This window comes from Salvelinus sp. IW2-2015, linkage group LG33 (assembly GCF_002910315.2).
Source record: "Salvelinus sp. IW2-2015 linkage group LG33, ASM291031v2, whole genome shotgun sequence".
NCBI lineage: Eukaryota > Metazoa > Chordata > Actinopteri > Salmoniformes > Salmonidae > Salvelinus > Salvelinus sp. IW2-2015.
This window is the reverse complement of record NC_036872.1, coordinates 26,493,797-26,510,175: the sequence shown is the minus strand read 5'-3', so window position 1 is coordinate 26,510,175 and position 16,379 is coordinate 26,493,797. Positions and strand designations below refer to the sequence as shown.

At 42.4% G+C, this 16,379-nt stretch overlaps 1 protein-coding gene across 1 annotated transcript; it reads left to right on the top strand.

Annotated features, from left to right (window-relative positions):
- Positions 1-5,192: 5,192 nt before the first annotated feature.
- LOC111957846 (DGCR8 microprocessor complex subunit) lies at positions 5,193-14,238 on the top strand. Its single transcript, XM_023978877.2, has 15 exons — positions 5,193-5,301; positions 5,799-6,754; positions 6,819-6,879; positions 7,335-7,509; positions 7,753-7,895; positions 8,141-8,504; positions 8,755-8,952; positions 9,145-9,246; positions 9,372-9,470; positions 9,614-9,696; positions 9,853-9,953; positions 10,054-10,160; positions 10,447-10,574; positions 12,561-12,674; positions 13,750-14,238. Exons 2-15 carry the CDS (start codon positions 6,117-6,119, stop codon positions 13,831-13,833), a joined length of 2,397 nt encoding a protein of 798 aa, XP_023834645.1. The 5' UTR covers positions 5,193-5,301; positions 5,799-6,116; the 3' UTR covers positions 13,834-14,238.
- Positions 14,239-16,379: the final 2,141 nt, after the last annotated feature.

Below are 16,379 nucleotides of genomic sequence, written 5' to 3'. Positions count from 1 at the left end.
CACAACTACCTTATACACACAAGTTTAAGGAATGAATAATGAATATGAATATGTACATATAAATATATGGCCGAACGGCATAGGCAAGATGCAGTAGATGGTATAGAGTACAGTATATACATATGAGATGAGTAATGTAGGGTATGTAAACATTATATAAAGTGGCATTGTTTAAAGTGACTAGTGATACATTTATTACATCCAATTTTTTATTATTAAAGTGGCTAGAGATTTGAGTCAGTATGTTGGCAGCAGCCACTCAATCTCAGCCACTCAATCTTAGTTTAACAGTCTGATGGCCTTGAGATAGAAGCTGTTTTTCAGTCTCTCTGTCCCAGCTTTGATGCACCTGTACTAATGATGCACCTGTACTAATGGATGATAGCGGGGTGAACAGGCAGTGGCTCAGGTGGTTGTTGTCCTTGATGATCTTTTTGGCCTTCCTGTGACATCGGGTGGTGTAGGTGTCTTGGAGGGCAGGTAGTTTGCCCCCGGTGATGCGTTGTGCAGACCTCACTACCCTCTGGAGAGCCTTGCAGTTGTGGGCGGAGCAGTTGCCGTACCAGGCGGTGATACAGTCCGACAGGATGCTCTCAATTGTGCATCTGTAAAAGTTTGTGAGTGTTTTTGGTGACAAGCCAAATTTCTTCAGCCTCCTGAGGTTGAAGAGATGCTGTTGCGTCTTCTTCACCACGCTGTCAGTGTGGGTGGACCATTTCAGTTTGTCCGTGATGTGTACGCCGAGGAACTTTCCACCTTCTCCACTACTGTCCCATCGATGTGGATGGGGGGTGCTCCCTCTGCTGTTTCCTGAAGTCCACGATCATCTCCTTTGTTTTGTTGACGTTGAGTGTGATGTTGTGTTCCTGACACCACACTCCGAGGGCCCTCACCTCCTCCCTGTAGGCCGTCTCGTTGTTGTTGGTAATCAAGCCTACCACTGTAGTGTCATCTGCAAACTTGATGGTTGAGTTGGAGGCGAGAATGGCCACACAGTCATGGGTAAACAGGGAGTACAGGAGAGGGCTGAGAACGCACCCTTGTGGGGCCCCAGTGTTGAGGATCAGCGGGGTAGAGATGTTGTTTCCTACCCTCACCACCTGGGGGCGGCCCGTCAGAAAGTCCAGGACCCAGATGCACAGGGCGGGGTCGAGACCCAGGGTCTCGAGCTTAATGACGAGTTTGGAGGATACTATGGTGTTAAATGCTAGTCAATGAACAGCATTCTTACATAGGTATTCCTCTTGTCCAGATGGGTTAGGGCAGTGTAATTGCGATTGCGTCGTCTGTGGACCTATTGGGGCGGTAAGCAAATTGGATTGGGTCTAGGGTGTCAGGTAGGGTGGAGGTGATATGATCCTTGATTAGTCTCTCAAAGCACTTCATGATGACGGAAGTGAGTGCTACGGGCGATAGTCATTTAGCTCAGTTACCTTAGCTTTCTTGGGAACAGGAACAATGGCGGCCCTCTTGAAGCATGTAGTAACATCAGACTGGGATAGGGATTGATTGAATATGTCCGTAAACACACCAGCCAGCTGGTCTGCGCATGCTCTGAGGACGCGGCTAGGGATGCCGTCTGGGCCGGCAGCCTTGCGAGAGTTAACACGTTTAAATGTTTTACTCACATTAGCTGCGGTGAAGGAGAGTCCGCAGGTTTTGGTAGCGGGCCGTGTCGGTGGCACTGTATTGTCCTCAAAGCGAGCGAAGAAGTTGTTTAGTTTGTCTGGGAGCAAGACATCGGGGTCCGCGACGGGGCTGGTTTTCTTTTTGTAGTCCGTGATTGACTGTAGACCCTGCCACATTACTCTCGTGTCTGAGCCGACTATCGTTTTGGCAAGTCGGTTAGGACATCTACTTTGTGCATGACACAAGTCATTTTTCCAACAATTGTTTACAGATTATTTCACTTATAATTCACTGTATCACAATTCCAGTGGGTTAGAAGTTTACATACGCTAAGTTGACTGTGCCTTTAAACAGCTTGGAAAATTACAGAAGATGATGTCATGGCTTTAGAAGCKTCTGATAGGCTAATTGACATCATTTGAATCAATTGGAGGTGTACCTGTGGATGTATTTCAAGGCCTACCTTCAAACTCAGTGCCCTTTTGCTTGACATCATGGGAAAATCAAAAGAAATCAGCCAAGACCTCAGAAAACAAATTGTAGACCTCCACAAGTCTGGTTCATCCTTGGGAGCAATTTCCAAACGCCTGAAGGTACCACGTGCATCTGTACAAACAATAGTACGCAAGTATAAACACCATGGGACCACGCAGCCGTCATACCGCTCAGGAAGGAGACGCGTCCTATCTCCTAGAGATGAACGTACTTTGGTGCGAAAAGTGCAAATCAATCCCAGAACAACAGCAAAGGACCTTGTGAAGATGCTGGAGAAAACAGGTACAAAAGTATATACAATAAAACGAGTCCTATATCGACATAACCTGAAAGGTCGCTCAGCAAGGAAGAAGCCACTGCTCCAAAACCGCCATAAAAAAGCCAGACTACGGTTTGGAACTGCACATTGGGACAAAGATTGTACTTTTTGGAGAAATGTCCTCTGGTCTGATGAAACAAAAATATATAACTGTTTGGCCATAATGACCATCGTTATGTTTGGAGGAAAAAGGGGGACGCTTGCAAGCCGAAGAACACCATCCCAACCGTGAAGCACGGGGTTGGCAGCCTCATGTTGCGGGGTTTTTTTGCTGCAGGAGGGCCTGGTGCACTTCACAAAATAGATGGCATCATGAGGGAGGAAAATGATGTGGATATATTGAAGCAACATCTCAAGACATCAGTCAGGAAGTTAAAGCTTGGTCGCAAATGGGTCTTCCAAATGGACAATGACCCCAAGCATACTTCCAAAGTTGTGGCAAAATGGCTTTAGTACAACAAACTCAAGGTATTGGAGTGGCCATCACAAAGCCCTGATCGCAATCCTATAGAAATGGGGGGGCAGAACTAAAAAAGCGTGTGCAAGCAAGGAGGCCTACAAACCTGAGTCAGTTACACTGAAGGCTACCCGAAACGTTTGACCCAAGTTAAACAATTTAAAGGCAATGCTACCAAATACTAATTGAGTGTATGTAAACTTCTGACCCACTGGGAATGTGATGAAAGAAATAAAAGCTGAAATAAATCATTCTCTCTACTATTATTCTGACATTTCACATTCTTAAAATAAAGTGGTGATCCTAACTGACCAAAGACAGGGAATTTTTACTGGGATTAAATGTCAGGAATTGTGAAAAACGGAGTTTAAATGCATTTGGCTAAGGTGTATGTAAACTTCCGACTTCAACTGTACATATGGACAAACGATGTCGGAGCGGAGTGGACTAAGATAGAGTAGAATAGTATAGAATACAGTTTTTACATATGAGATGAAAAATGCCAGATATGTAAATATTAAGTGACTAAGATACCGTAGAATAGAATACAGTATATACATGAGATGAGTAATGCAAGATATGTAAAAACTAAGTGACTAAGATACAATAGAATAGTATAGAATACAGTATATACATATGAGATTAGTAATGCCAGATATGTAAACATTATTAAAGTGACTAGTGTTCCGTTCCTTTAAGTAGCCAGTGATTTCTAGTCTATGCCTATAGGCAGCAGCCTCTCATGTGCTAGTGATGGCTGTTTAACAGTCTGATGGCCTTGAGATAGAAGCTTAAAATAGCTGTGCAGCAACGCTCCCCATCCAACCTGACATAGCTTGAGAGGATCTGCAGAAAAGAATGGGAGAAACTCCCCAAATCAGGTGTGCTAACCTTGTAGCCTCATACCCAAGAAGAATCGAGGCTGTAATTTCTGCCAAAGGTGCTTCAATAAAGTACTGAGTAAAGGGTCTGAATACTTATGTAAAAATGATATTTCATTTTTATTATTAAAAGATTAGCAAGCATTTCTAAGAACCTGTTTTTGCTCTGCCATTGTCGGGTAATGTGTGTAAAAGCAATTTAATACATTTTAGAATAAGGCTGTAATCTAACAAAATGTGGAAAAAGTCAATTGGTCTGAATACTTTCCGATGGCACTGTACCTTAAAAAAAAAAATTGCCTTGCAATGGGCCTCAGGATCTCATCACGGTATTTTTGTGCATTCAAATTGACATTGATAAAATGCAATTGTAGCTTATGTCTGCCCATACCATAACCCCACCGCTACCATGGGGCACTCTGTTCACAATGTTGAGATCAGCAAACCGCTCGCCCACACGACGCCATACTCGTGTTCTCCGGTTGTAAGGCCGGTTGGACGTACTGCCAAATTTTCTAAACAAAGTTGGAGGCGGCTTATGGTAGAGAAATTAACATTCAATTATCTGGCAACAGCTCTGGTGGAAATTCATACAGTCAGCATGCCAATTACATAATCCCTCAAAACTTGAGACATCTGTGGCATTGTGTTGTGTGACAAAATGGCACATTTTAGAGTGGCCTTTTATTGCCCCCAGCACAAGGTGCACCTGTGTAATGATCATGCTATTTAATCCGTTTCTAGATATGCCACATCTGTCAGGTGTATGGATTATCTTGGCAAAGGAGAAATGCTCACCAACAGGGATGTAAATAAATTTGTGTACAACATTTTAGAGAAATATACTTTTTGTGCATTTGCACAATTTCTGGGATCTTTTATTTCAGCTCATGAAACATGGGACCAACACATGTTGCATTTATATTTTTGTTCAGTGTATATTGATTCTGATTTAACTCGCAGACACTTTTGGTTCTTCAGTAAACATGATGGCTATGTCTGTACATTGTATTCATGCTGATTATAAACAGCAGGGTTGTAATCTAATCAGTGGATTGATTATCCATCAAAACAAAGATCTAATTTGATACAATTTCTCATCAATTCTGAAGTTTATACGTTGATGAACGATAGCTACTTTGCATACAATCTTACTGGTGAAGATGATTGCCACCTATCGACAGTATGCGGCCACTGCACTTCTCAACCCAACTGTTCCTACCGTTCTGAATTGTCAACTGTAATCTATTCTAATGTTTGATTGGTCTATTTATTCCGGCAGTATTCCGTCCCGAATGAAAGGTCTGCCTTTATCGGTTGGTGATTGGTGTGCTCATCTGAAACTAAATGATGAATGGACACATGAGCGGTCAATCTAAAAAAAAGCCGGTATTGGGGGTGGAACTTCCGAAGCAGTCGGCAAGATGGCGGAACGGGGAAGGGATCTGTCTGGCCTCGTCGGAAGAATAACATAATTTATGTTAGCTAGCAAAGAAAATAAAATGGAGTAAATAAAATAGGTGAGTGATCAAATGTGGTCAATGTTTCTGTGGTTAGTATTTTGTCTAGTCATTTTGACACCTGATTGTGTAGCTAAATTGCTTAGCTTCAAGTTTTAGCTAAACTAGCCAGGTTGTTAAAGTTAACTAGCTAGGCTCGTGCGTAGAAGGACAATACAATTTGTCATCTTTCCATGTCGTTCAGTTTAGAAGTCGTCCCATATTGCTAACCATTAGCTAAAGTTTCTGCATTACTTGACATTGCAGGGTGAATCGAGTTTGCCAACTACCTTGCACAGGCAGCAAGCTAACGTTAGCGTTCTGCAGTCAAGCAAGGGTTGCAAAGACTCACACTCATTTCTGTCTGTGTTAGTTATCAATCTTAAAAGTGATTCATAATGTGCTTAGTTGCCACTCGGCTACATTCTACAAGGCATACAGTAACGTATGTCAAAATCATTGCATCTCAATTTTGCTCTCTTGGTTTCAGTCATTGACTGTTATCTTGCTTTTTCTAGCTCTGACAGAGGATTCGCCAGTGGAGGATGAATAGTGCCTAGATCTGAGCAATATAAGCTGAATGCATTGTGATTTCCAATAATTGAGACAGTGATTCTAAAAAAACTGTCTACATTAATGAAAAGAACAATGTAGTCATCTTAGCATATTCAACACTGGTACATGGTCAATACAGGGATTTTTGTATTCTTCTAAATATTGTGTGCAATGTGCTTCTGCATGCCTTTTTAGCTGAAAGCTTATGAGAAATAGTTGCCAAAACAGTCAGGGTGACCCATAGAGCAGTTGTATTTAGTAATTCATAAGACACAGTCAACATGGAGATGGATGACATATTACCCCCCTTACCGTTGGAGCCACCTGATGATTTGAACTCGGAAGGCCTTAATGGTAAAGCGCAGCCTCCAACACCCCCCCTGCAAACGTCCAGTGACGCAGAGGAAATGGACGTTAGCTCTGGTGGTGATGGACACACACACACCACAGCAGGGGGCCAGGGCCTCCAAACCAAGGGCTCCATAACCTTCATTAATAACCTGTCAGATGAGGCCGAACCTAGCACCTCGTGCCCTAGAACAGCCCGCCACGCACCACCTGTCACCAAGTTCCTGCCAGACCTAAAATTACTCAGAGACATTAAGATCAGTGTCAGTGTCGTAGATACCAGCAGGAGCAAAGATAGGAAGGTGCTGTACACAGGGATAGGTCAGGAGGGTGGTGGTGAAGGGGAGACCAGCTCAGAGGGCCTTAATGGTGAGTTTTATGATGCTGATACAGAGCCAGGGGCTGTGGATGGTAGCTCAGGGCTTGGGGTGGTCGGTGTCAGTGCAGGGAGGAGAGGGGAGGAGGCAGAGGCAGACCTGGAGAACAAAGTGGAGTTTGCGGTCCTAGATGAGCTGGAGGACTTCAGTCAGGACTTCCTGGACACGGAGGATGTGCAGCAGGGGGGGTTCAGGTCAGAGGTCAGGGGGTTGTAAGGACTTCCTGGACACGGAGGATGTGCAGCAGGGGGGGTTCAGGTCAGAGGTCATAGTTCAACAGGATCATGCTGATGAAGAGAACCTAAATATATCCTATGAGGTACGTAACCAAAGGGGCCAAGTCTTTGCCTCTGCAGAGCCTCGTCATCACCCACTCACTGATCTTTTGTGCACGTTTCACACTAAAGGGCTATCCCAAACCATACTGTGCTGGCTTGAATATTTTCTAGCACAGTTCCAGCAACTGGAGGAGGCGCTACAATGCCAGCCCAGTACGATTTGTCTCACCAATGAAAATGTTAATGGTTTATAGTCAGCCATTTATTCTGACATTATATTCCAATGTCACCAGCAAAATGTCAGCTTGTGCATCCTTTTTATTCTTAATGGAAGCAGAAGTTCCATATCTTTCTTACTGGAGATTGACATAGTTGGTATGCTAAAAGTGTGTTCAAATGTACTCTCAACCATAAGTCATGACCTGTTAGGAAAACATGAGTCATGACCGGTTAGGGCTTCTCCCTTCTCCCCACCCTCAACGAATGTCTTTTCCAGGAGGACTTTGACAATGATGTAGATGCTCTGCTGGAGGAGGGCATGCCCGTGCCCAAAAAGATGCGCCTGGCAGAGGGGGCTGTTGAGTATGCAGGAGACAGTGATCACGCATCCGACAGGGATGTGGAGGGAGGTGTTCAGCCCATGATGACCAAAATTAAGACAGTCCTGAAGAGTGAGTGGTCGATGTCTGGCGCTGATCTGCCTTTTGTAACAGCGTATCTGAGCCTGGCACATATTGATGTTGTGCGTTCATATCATATTTTATACCGAGTGGCACATGTTGGTGAGAGGACATTGATGGTGTGAGATGTGTAGTAGTTTCTCTGTCTAGTTTCAGATTGTGTGTATATGTGGTGCAGATGTGTTTCATGTGTAGCGTCTCGTTTGTGTGTATTGATGTGTGTGTGTTTCCTAGGTCGTGGGCGTCCACCCACTGAGCCACTACCTGACGGATGGATCATGACATTCCATAATTCTGGCATTCCAGTCTACCTGCACAGAGAGACCAGAGTGGTGACCTGGTCCAGACCTTACTTTCTGGGGTCCGGGAGCATTAGGGTAGGACGTAGAATACATAAGACCGATAGAAACCTGTTACTGCTGTACATTTTATACCTTTTTTTGTGTTATTTTTTGTTTTTTTTAGTAACATGCCAGGAACCCCATTGTTATACACTCTATACTGGTGTATAATTTGTGTTTTGGTAGGAATGGTCAAACTAAAGGAATATTTCTCTCTTCTCAAACAACTGTAACAATCGGCTTCTAACCATGACCAAACCTCTCTTGCCCCTTGTCTACAGAAACACGACCCTCCCACCAGTAGCATCCCCTGCCTGCACTATAGGAAGATGAAGGATCACGAGGAGAGGGAACAGAACGGAGAGGTGACGCCCAACGCTGAAGTGTCTCCGGTGAAGCCTGGGGAGGAGGCAGACTCCGTGGAGAGACCAGACGAGCCTGACTCCACTGCCCAGGAGGACCCTACCACTGTGGGCCTGGGGGAAGGACAGGTGGAGGCGGAGATAGAGACAGGCCTGGTCACAGAGGGGACCACAAAAGGGTGTCCTGTCCTGCATGGCAAGATGCCCCACTCCTGTGAGATGGCCCAGGGGGCTCTGGGACAGGTCAGGGCCAAGGTGGAGGTGTGCAAAGATGAATCGATAGGTAAGGGTGAACACACTCCATGATGAGCAATTGACTTGCCAGCAGGTAGTAGTTTTGAATGCCATGGCTGATGGTATGTTTAATTTCTTGTAAACATAGGGGATGACAGTGTGTTGGTGGGTGTGGGCCTTGACATTTTCTAGACTTATTGCAATACAAATGTATAGGACACATCAAATGAAGAATATCTATACATGTTAATTAAAGCAACAATATAACCTATACCCCTCCCTTATTGACACCCCGCCAGAAATTGAGGAGTTCCGCAGCTACCTGGAGAAGTGCTTTGACTTTGAACAAGTGACCGTGAAGAAGTTCCGTACCTGGGCAGAGCGCAGGCAGTTCAACAGGGACATCAAGAGGAAACAGGCTGAGTCAGAAAGACCCATTCTGCCTGCCAACCAGAAACTCATCACTCTGTCTGTATCAGATACCCCCACCAAGAAAGGTACCGGATGCATAAGAAGAACCACAGGCTACATCTGAATTGGAATCTTATTCACAGGTCCTATAGGGCTCTGGTCAAAAGTAGTACACTATATAGGGAATTAGGGTGCCATTGTGGATGCATCCATAGTCTAATAACTATTTCAGTGAGGAGTATTGAGGTAATCTCAATTCTTTCCTTTCTTTTTCTCAGAGTTTGTCATTAACCCAAATGGGAAATCTGAAGTTTGCATCCTACATGAATATATGCAACGTGTCTTAAAGGTCCGACCTGTTTACAACTTTTTTGAATGTGGTAAGTCCCTCTGTTGATTCCCACTAGCTTGTACAAGTGACATGCTTTTCTTCGAACAAAACAAATCGCCAAAAGCTCTGGCTGGAGAAAGGGCCAAATGCATCCCGTCTTTTCTATATCCCCAGAGAACCCAAGTGAACCCTTTGGAGCCTCCGTCATAATAGAGGGAGTGACATATGGCACAGGAACTGCAAGCAGTAAAAAACTTGCCAAGAATAAAGCTGGTACAGTACTCTTATCTCCCATCATTATTTTAATTTGTATCTTCTGAAGCAGCTGCAAAGGCTGTCTGGAAACTGTAAGATGTGTTTAAGTCATAGTATAGCAGACCATTTGGCTTGTTGTTTCACTGATGTCTTCCCTGTAGCTCGAGCCACACTGGAGATTCTCATCCCTGACTTTGTGAAGCAGACGTCTGAGGAGAAGCTTGTAGAAGGGGATGAACTGGAGGTATCAGCCTGTCAATCATTGGAAAGCCATTTAATTCAATGTCATGCTTCTGTGTTTGGTCTGATAACATGTCTCTTTTATAACATTGAACTTTACCAGGGGGTTGGTAAGCTGGATGAATAGTAATGTCCATTCATGCATTTTTGTTTCCTGCAGTATTTTAATCATATCAGTATTGAAGATTCAAGGGTGTACGAACTGACCAATAAAGCAGGCTTACTCTCGCCATATCAGATTCTACACGAGTGCCTTAAGAGGTAAGACTCATGACATGAGGTGTAGTAATACTTTAAATTCCTAGTTCTGATCTGATTAATCTGTTAACCTTGAATTTCAACCATATCTTGTGCCCTGCAGAAACCATGGAATGGGTGACACCAGCATCAAGTTTGAGGTGATCCCAGGAAAGAACCAGAAGAGTGAATATGTGATGACGTGTGGAAAGCATACCGTGCGCGGATGGTGTATGTTACCCCCACACTGACCCTCCAGTCACCACAGCAAGTCCCAGACCTAACATGCTCCATGCCACTCTGTGTTAATGTAGTGTAAAAGCAGCCTTACAAGTGCTCTGTTTTTTGTCAGAGCCATGTATAGAGAATTCAGCCAACCTTTACACTGGACACTTTGTTTGTGCCTTTGTATATACAGTATTATGGCTCTGATTTGTCCTGCTCAAAGCCGCTCTGTGTCGTGTAAATGTGTTAGCATTACAAATGGGAGTAATCAATGTTTTGTTTTATTTTTCAGGCAAGAATAAACGTGTGGGGAAGCAGCTGGCGTCTCAGAAGATCCTACAGATGCTGCACCCTCACGTGAAGAACTGGGGGTCACTGCTCCGCATGTATGGCAGAGAGAGCAATAAGATGGTAAAAAAGGTAAGTAGTACCTGTACACTTGGGTTTCTGTTAGGAAAATGTGGCGCCATTCATTTGACCGGCAGCATTTTAATTTACCGGACAACGTACATTTTATTAAATTGCCAAAATGATATAGCCAAAATAGCTTACTCCTGTCTATACACAAATAAATAAAATCATTCAAAATCGGCTACTACACCAGAAAGCATGGTTTGGCCAGCGGATCATTAGCTTCTTTTTTTTTAAAGCAGTGGATTGTTTTATATTGGATAGCCTACAGTCTGAAGGGCCCGCAATTTGGGCAGAGCACGCAGCAAATACCAAACAGATGATTGTTGAGTTGCGACTGTCAGTGAAAAACAGAGACCCAGCCAGGCATATTGCAATATTTAAAAATACACTCATGGAAAAACTGTTTGGAAAGCAAAATGGATATTTCTGTAAATAGAAGACAATGAAAAGACATTCCAATCTGTCTTTTATTTATCAGAATTCTTTAACTTAATTAGCCCCAGCGGAGAACATCGGCCTTATCGCTGGTGAGTGTGCATATTCACTGTCTTTATCATTGGGTTAGTGCCACTTTTGACAGTGATTGAGTTGTTGTATTATTAGTCTAAATTATGACTCCAATCTAATCATCACATTATGAATGGTAGGCTATCTTACATCAGTCTGCAAATAAGGATGCATGGAAGGGGCATTTTTATGGTGAAAATTAGCTTCCCCAAACTTGAAACCCACACTCTGCTTATGTTAGAATGACTGTCCACATTTACTTTTCCTCAATCAACAAGATGAGTAATGAACAGCAAAATCTCTAGCCTACGTCAATCTACTAACCCCCATTAGAAAAGTTGACCTATTCTATTGGTCAGCTTGTCGAGAAAGAAATGGCTTATTCCAAACCGACTCTGGGACAGTTGTGGGATGATAGATCCCAAATTCATACAACCAGTAAGCCGAGGCTACATTAAAAAAAACGTTCAAAAGCAATGAGGCTCATGTAACAGATCAGAAGGTTTAGCTTAAAATGTTGATAAACTGTTATTTCTTCACATTCTAAGTGCAGCAATTCACACAATGCACAGCAGTGCACGAAGTAGGCTACCCACGAATGTTAGTTCCATAATGCAATTAGCGGGAAAACACCATTGTGAGTGATTTCATGTAACAGACATGAAAATATCTTTTAGAAAGAGGGGATATCTAAATATGCAATAAGTAGCATGGGTTGCTAATATGACTAGGATTGTGCCTTTGGCTACTGGACAATGAAAGAAAGTTGATTTGAAAACCAATAGGACATGAGAGAAAAAGGCTACTTGTTTCAATGGCATATGGAAGTCTTTATGAAATAATTGCCTGCACGTTTGGTTCGATTTTGGCAAGGCTACTTTGGCAAGGTAAGACATGCTTCAAAATATGTATTAAAACGTTCAGGTTTCAAACAGTTAAGTATGTCTTCATAATGGAAATTGTCTCCAGCTCACTGCAAAGTGGTGTGTGATGTGCTGAAGCCTGCCTAGTACCAATGAGCTTCAATTTACCAGTTGAGGGGGGGAAATAGTAGGCCTAGCTCTTTTTAATCGTGGCTGTGTTTTTATAAAAATATTTACAAGCGATTGCCTTGCTCAATGTTTGGGCTTATTAAAGCATGTTTCTCTCCAGCAGCAACAAACAGCATGTCTCCCGCTACATCGACTGGTATTTCAAGCAAAAATGCATTATTTCGCAATGGGATTTTATTTTTTCTCCCGGACAATTGACCTGCACCAATTTTATTTATAGGCTTTTTAAAAAAGTATATTAGCAGCTAACGGAAAAACTGCTGTACACCTCATACAGTACCTCGCCACAGCCACTCCACTGCTGTTGGGTCATGTAGACTTCAGCTCATCTTTGGCCAAACTCATTGGTACTGATCTGATGGCATATGTTGCTCCTCTTTCAACCAGATGTGTCTCTCATTTCTATAGATGTTGTTTTTTATGTTCTCTGCAGGAAAATTCAGACAAGAGTGTGATTGAACTTCAGCAGTATGCCAAAAAGAACAGGCCAAATCTTCACATCCTGAACAAACTGCAAGAGGAGATGAGGAAACTGGCTAAGGAGAGGGTAAGGGTTAGCTGTAGAGTGTAGTAGGAGCTCCAACTAGATCTTAGGTCTCTGGTGTTAACCTCTGCGTTTGGCCTCGTCAGGTAGTTTCTTTCTAGAGCAGGGCTCTCCGACCCTGTTCCTGGAGAGCTACCCTCCTGTAGCTGTTGACTATTACTCCAGTTCTAACTAACCTGATTCCGCTTATCAAGTAGAATCTGGTGTGCGAGATTAGGGTTGGAGCAAAAACCTACAGGATGGTAGCTCTCCAGGAACAGGGTTGGAGAGCCCTGTTCTAGAGGGTTCTACCTTTCACTCGAACCCTGTCAGGCTGTCTAAGCTGCACGGACTCCAGTGTTGGACACAGTGGAACCTAGTAGGATTGTGCCGATATATGATTAAATCCAATATCTTGATATTTGACATTGACGATATATCGTGATGTGCAAGGCTATACTCTATTTGAACTTTACAAATCAAAACTGCAGTTTTATCTGTGAAATTGTATCAATATGTTGAATATCAAGTCTAAATTAACTAAGCCTTATTTATTTGCCATAAGATTATTTAATGATAATGCGACTATAATATTGTAAATAAGCACAAATGGCACAGTGGAATTATCTAGCCATTACCGGCGCAAAACTGTTATATTGTGATATTTGGAGTAGCATAGTCTCCCCAAATATCTTCCAACCTTTGTACCTAAACTAAATTCTTCTGGCCTTTGCTCTATTTGCCATGTCTCTGCACTGTCATGTTCCTAATTGTTCCTGTGGTTACTCCAGCCGTACCTTATATTTCAAAGGCACTAAGGAGATTTGGTAAGTCATGTTTGGTTGTAAATGTACCCTGGATTGGGATCTTGAATAATTTTTTCCCCAGGTAAATTTCTCACAGGTTGGTGCAGCAGTTCAAACTGTTATGACATTTTCTGGGGTTTATTCATTAGGCACCAAACATTAGGAAACTGAAACAGGGAGGAACTACCTGAACTTGTCCAATAAGAAATGCTTGTTTTTGTTTTCTGGTGCAAAATATTTTGCTAGTGTGCCCTAATGAATACAACCCTGATGTGTCTTTATGTTGTGTTCAGGAGGAAACCAGGAAGAAGCCCAAGATGACCATAATGGAGTCAGCCCAGCCTGGTAGTCAGCCCCTCTGCACTGTTGACGTCTAGGAACCATCACTGCAACCAATCTAACATGGCACTGACCAATGGTAGCCATAGTCACTGTCCGATTTTAAAAGCCACTCCACCAATCTATCATCCAATTATGCATCATTGTGAAANCCACCAATCTATCATCCAATTATGCATCATTGTGAAAGGGCAATACAACACATTTATACTATAAAGGTGGTCATCTTAGCACTGTTTCTCCAAGCTGTTTGTTATTTGACCCCCCCCCCCCAGGTGTTTATGGTTCATTGTTAGTGGCTCGGGTAAGAATAGGACAAATGCACTAACAGACAGTAGAGTTAACACCATCTACCTCTAGATGCAATCTCTACACAGTGGCACTTCTATAAATTGTACCTTAGGGGTTGCAGACAGATCGGTTGAGATGACTTGACATGTATCTATGAWCCACARSAAWTTSTSWSMSYSTKTWYWSTGYGTAGTAATRACTGCTGAMAAYCACTAGMCSCCYYMCCCCYCCMYYYWTRTTKYATWGWTKSRATTTAWTWTMTWMTMCAMWYMWWWMTWTWYRKAYAYAMYSWAMAKTWCMKSAKRYTTYMYWGWRWSYKWAMAKYMYWRMCWRKTYWMMKKGWWTMSTTWRMRSWYTSYSYWTTYKCWMKKMTKRKWYKKYKYKSWRMWYYWRYTWWWMWGSTRYKSTRWKKKRRAKWWWKTTRWWKKSTRTKRTYWKKRKRSWKWWTWGRKWWTTKRWGTMWKSTWYRWYTKRRRWRKKGMWWGSKKWYKTTKWSWWTKSYWYGKSWAAMRWWWRSCYRWYWWRWGWWKKMAWWWRYKYRKKWWYCTGYWMARMWMMARKKWRTMYAKTCAWAYKYSTYGTTWSMTGYYCRYKYWYWTASTWKGWKWWRKGKWTTWTKWATTTWTTRTKRWWTWSWYWYTWWKARSSWYTWWTMWYYYSAATTKYSTKKKWTYYRRWTRKMMRKKAYRRWMYWKWYYMATSRMYRSMWMWRSCKKRYSKRYYYAGMKRMGAWSKTSKWKMSMCRTKMGYMCTSCRRAMMAYRASCMMAMSRRSYYGMASYAMTGTRKYSRWKGARRMRMYRTRYAWGMKMMMGKYSYKMCAYAKRAGKCGSYMKAKWSYKWTGGRMYWWKSWYWYYSTWRTYRGSYRWWMGSYSSYKSMYRSYTKYKWYWKWRSMYWRAYTMAARCMARRMWMTMYARYRKSMMRRCKCYTWMKAYYWMKSCAYYMMWYKRRRGRCCCMWRTMMWRWWSKKRKWACAWKYKSMYRSWYKTTRSYWYRRKWRAYSCATTYYRWRWWGRKTWSSSAWCSSASRKWWMTCWCRRGRCCWAWKWMSCSSKWCWARKGARWWKRATTGMCYWWKYSYYTYSKRAKMMMRSRWTKRWWYAKMYMRWTRRRMWGYYRWMAMSMRRSMWGAYMYKWMTAKYKAWGWTCYKGWWGMMWTGYYWKYASYAYRKACAGAWYAMWWRMRMMWKGKYTTRRWGKRYTGKWSKYMTYKARMARRKWTWSWWKGYMRTYAYWKWKTKWRKWCYGRKMARWSAYKTTTTYMMKCWKTGTKWRSSRYWWMWKYRWTYYTYKRCWATWKRMARYMWAMSRAWAYWAMRYSSRSRCMMTYTWMCTMKWWSRWAMWRYKMWSMTGYYRTKATARWYAYWTYSSATMRYKAWARWRKSRSYRKKRRCMMWWKSYTWMWTRMARKYYYAWKMWYTTWWMTWGAMTRCTRWMSKKYRMWRCATWMAAKRMSTWWAWMWAYAKWKRWMWAWTRSAMAMAMAYRAAASRWWAAARMKRCWWTRSMTKYTSSMWYWAWAWAYRRAYWGRWRWRCAWTYRKYKWSYKRWYKMYTYRGTTYRYSCRYTTYWYSTRRRKSTYYMMWGMRYMYRRKYMSMMYYYWMMAKKGWAMWKGRKMRMMMWRSYSTYKTAYTKRATRMMSCMTTTATTGTTTAGCCTATTAGTGTTTGTAATAATATGACAAGACAGTAATATTCATATTTTGAAAGAATTGCCTTTAGTATATATGGATTTTAAATACGTTTGTTTGCAATCATTGTGACAACTGATCAATCACATTTTCAAGCATTGAAATGTGGAACTGCGATCCTCTCCTCAAAAGGCAATCTATAGAAATGAAGTTGGTAGACTTTACCTCTTAACAAAATACGATCATGTCATTATTACATCTGATAGCTAAAGGAGCAGTGTGAACCAAAGCTTAGTCTTATGCATTTTTATAGAATACTGTAGGTTGCTGCACATAGTACATGAAAGGGAAAAAAAGATGCAATACCTGCTAGAACAAAATATAAATTGCTGTGCATTCATTGTGTGAAGTATTTGGTTTGTGTGGCTTTTCCTGAATGTCGACTGCACCTTAACACTTCATCGTATATGGGAACAAGGCTGCTGTGTTAGAGTAGATTGCTTTACGAATGTGCTTCCCCCTGTGTGTTCTGTCTTACCAAGTGTGTGTGAAAATGCTTTTTACACTTGAAGTTATTTGCTAGATATTGCTGCCTAGAAAATGAAGTATGTAACTGCGACTTGGGATAGCTGACTTTGTGAAATTCATTTATGCAAATAA